The sequence below is a fragment of the Macrobrachium rosenbergii genome, chromosome 2, assembly GCF_040412425.1.
Source record: "Macrobrachium rosenbergii isolate ZJJX-2024 chromosome 2, ASM4041242v1, whole genome shotgun sequence".
NCBI lineage: Eukaryota > Metazoa > Arthropoda > Malacostraca > Decapoda > Palaemonidae > Macrobrachium > Macrobrachium rosenbergii.
In genome coordinates this window covers 78,485,627-78,489,196 of record NC_089742.1, presented here as the reverse complement: position 1 = coordinate 78,489,196, position 3,570 = coordinate 78,485,627, and the positions used below count along the sequence as shown (strand labels likewise).

At 42.6% G+C, this 3,570-nt stretch overlaps 1 protein-coding gene across 1 annotated transcript; it reads left to right on the top strand.

The window, feature by feature from the left end:
* Nucleotides 1–1,209: 1,209 nt before the first annotated feature.
* On the top strand, nt 1,210–2,412 carry LOC136843349 (uncharacterized). The gene has a single exon (XM_067111652.1). It carries the CDS (start codon nt 1,210–1,212, stop codon nt 2,410–2,412), a length of 1,203 nt encoding a protein of 400 aa, XP_066967753.1.
* Nucleotides 2,413–3,570: the final 1,158 nt, after the last annotated feature.

Genomic DNA, 3,570 nt, shown 5'->3' with positions numbered 1-3,570 from the left:
TCAGTTTGACCTACAATTTAATTACTTTTTTTGCATTTTGTCTCATCTGTTACCCTTGGTTTCCAGCTGCTTCACTGTCATATATTCCCGAGTATCACCAAATTAAATCGCATCCATTCATCCGTTCTCGAGAATGTTCATTGACACCAACACCCTCAAGTGGACGAAAACCTTACTTCCTCCGACTCTCTCGTCAAAGGAAAATTGTGTAGCTGTGTGGTAGGTTAAATTTGGGTTTGTATTATGGAAGACGTTTGCATGAATTAATTGTTCCGTTTTGTTTGTTGTGATGTTTTTATTTTGTTTGATTTTTTGTTGTATATCAAGAAGGAGTACACTAGGTAAGTCTGTTTTTGTTTTTTTGTTTTTACTTGCAGTTTGCTGAATGTGTCGGAGTGGTGTGGCTTGCTCCCCTTCAACCCAAGGTGTAAGCAGCTGCCTACCGTGTGGTGGTACCATACAGAAAAAACAAATAAATAAAATTGAAGACAGAGGACACTTACTGTGGTAGAGTTTTTTTGAAATAGCAGAAAGGATAAGACAGAGAAGTGATAATTAACATAGAGAGCGTGAAGCTGCCAGACCACAGGAAAGAGACAAATATTTGATCAGGCTGTTTTTTTTTTCTTCCTGTTCCTCCATACATGACTGTATAACCTTAAAGGTGCTGATCTCGACACATTTGCTACAAGGAAAGTGCGACGAAATCCACAACTGACTGATGTTGAGCAAGTTAACTCCCAACTGGAAGAAGACGTGATAGAGACCATAGTTGGTGTGGAACGTTGTAGATTTAGGTTAAAAATTAGGTTTAGGGTAATATTAAGACTGAAATAGCTTAAGTTGCAGTTCTTTAGGTTAAGGTTCTTTTGATAGAATGGCGGGGAAACTATAGGATTAAGACTGAGTAGAATAAGGTTTGATGAACTATAGTGATCATATCAAGTTTTTTGGTCATTGTAATATTTAAGGAAATAAAGTAGGTTAAGGAAAGCAGAGGTTTTATTTTGTAACCTCTAAATTTGTTCCCATCATACTGCCCCAACTGTGTACTATAAAAAGCCCCTACATAATAATTTGGCTCCCAACGTGGAGCTCTTTGATAGTAAAGTAAGAGTGGGGTGCATAATTGGAGATGGCAGAGGGAGCAGGTTTGGAAGGTGTTGGGTCAGGTGAAGGGGAGCAAGGTTGGATAGGCTGACGTGCATGATGATCAGCCTGCAGGATAAGCTAGAGGAAGCCCAGGCAAGGGAAAGTAGACTGGTTACAAGAATGGAGGCGATAGAAGAGAAAGTCCAGGTAAGGGAAAGTAAATTGGTCGCAAGACTGGAGGCAATGGAGAAGAAGATGGCTGGAATGGCTAAGAGTGGGCTTGACATTGGGAAGGGAAGTGAGAACGATGAGGTAAAAGGTGCAAAGGAGAAATTCCCTAAGAAAGGAAAGGAGTTGTCAAGTAAGAGTAAGGGAATACTTGCCATGGTAGAGGACAGTAAGAGTGAGGTGAGTGAAAGTGATGAGGAAGAGAAAGGTAAGAACATAACAGGAAACAAGAAGAGAACACGAAAAGGGAGAGGTGTGAGGAAAGAGGAATTGAAGAAGAATGAAAGTGCTAGTAGCAGTAGTAGTAGTGAAGGTTTAAGTGAGGTGGAAGAGAAAGAGGCCAAAACAATGTTCCTGAGGGAGGTTCCCCGCATAGAAAAGTTTAATCTCGGGAAGGGAAGGGATGTGAATGAGTTTTTTGACGATTATGAAAGGTATTGTAGGCAAAAGTATGGAGAGAATGAAAATGTGTGGATGAAGCAGCTGGGAGAGTTTTTGGATGGGCGGCTGAAGATGTGTTATAGGAGTATGTGTGAGGGTGAACCTGGGTATGAGTCCGTGAAAGCTAGAGTGATCAAACAGATGAAGAGAATGAAAGGAAGTGTGGTATACAAGAAAGATGACAGGTTCGAGGAGGCCAAGATGAAGCCTGGAGAAGAAGTGGGCTTATATGCTCATAGATTGGAAGCGTTGGCCAGAAGAAAGTATGGAGAGGAGGGAATTGAGGAAAACAAGCACCTCATCCGGAAGTTCTTGGCCACTATCCCTGAGAGGATTAGGGTCATATTAAATGAGAAAGAGAAAGATCGAAAGCGGTGGTCAGGAAAACGTTTGGACTGGGAGGATGTTTTGGAGATCTTAGAAGACATGAGAGTAAATGAGGATGAAGTAAAGAAAATGTATGCTGGGACGGAGATAGTGAATGGAAGGACATATAAAGATGCTTTGGTGAGTGAGGAGTTAAGTGTGATGCGAGCTTTCCTGGAAGAATGCAAGAAAGACCAGATAGAGAGAGGAAGAAATAATGTGCAAGTGAATGTGGGAAGTAAGGCCAATGGCGAGTGTTTCGGCTGTGGAAAAGAGGGCATGTAATGAGGGATTGCCCACAAGCGAAAGAGTTGAAGTGTTTCGGCTGTAGAAAGATAGGGCATCGAGTGAGAGACTGCCAGAGTGGAAGGAGAGTAGGAGTAAATGGAAGTCGCTGTGGAAACTGCGGAATGAGTGGGCATTTTGCCAGGACGTAAGAACCCTCGGAGTAAGTGTGAAGGATGTGGAATGGAGGGTCATGTGAAAGAAGTCTGCCACCAAATCCCAACCTCAGGAAAACTAAGTATGAAGGGGGTTTACCGTGGTGAGCCCTCTGGTATGGAAGGGATAGATGTATTGCATGTAAGAGAAGGGTTCGTGAGTTGGGATGTCTGTTTAGGGATCGAGTAGATCGTTGTTTGTGTGTTAGGTAGAATGTGGTGGAGTGGTAATGAAAGCATTGATTGATACTGGTTGTAGTGGAAATGTAGTTTTCAGAGAGGCATATGAGAAAATAAAAGCATAACACAGAAACAGGAATGTGCTGGATATGTGACAGGGATTGTAGGACTGGAAGTAAGGGTGTGTGCGAGGTTTGTGGAGTCAGTTGCGGTTGCAGGAATAAAGCTGGAGGAGGATGATTTTTACGTTGTGGACAGAGTGAATGAGAAATATGATATGTTGCTGGGGTATGCATTTTTGAAGAAAAACAGGGTAAAAGTGTACCCAGAACAAGAAATGATAGAAATACAAATGGGGAGTGAAACCAGTGTGAAGTTGTATGTGGAGGAGGATGGACAAGTAAGTCTGAAGATGGTTTCTGGAGTGGAGGTGTATGCGATGGAGGATGTACAATTGCCAAGGGATTTGGGAAGTGTGTGGAGTGTGAAAGTAGGGTGGAGGACTAATGTTGGAATTGGCGCAGAGAGTTTAGGAGAAATGTTTATGTTGGACGGTAGCTCTGCGTGTTATGAGATAAGGCGGGTCGCACATGTGTTTGATGGGATTATGGATATAAAGGACCCAAAGGTGTGTGTACAGGTGTGTAGGAATGTGAAAAAGAAAAGGTGGAGAGGCATACATCTTGGTGATAGATTGGGAAGTTTGAGAAGTGTAGTCGATTTGAGTGATAGTAAGCACGTTAAGGGGTGTGGTGTGATGCCCGAAGGGGAAAGGACAGAAGAGTGGAGTAAGGAAAGCTTAGGGAAAAGGTAAGGTTGAATG

Coding starts and splice junctions, on each gene's coding strand:
- LOC136843349 (XM_067111652.1), top strand. CDS start 1,210: ATGATCAGCCTGCAGGATAAGCTAGAGGAAGCCCAGGCAAGGGAAAGT.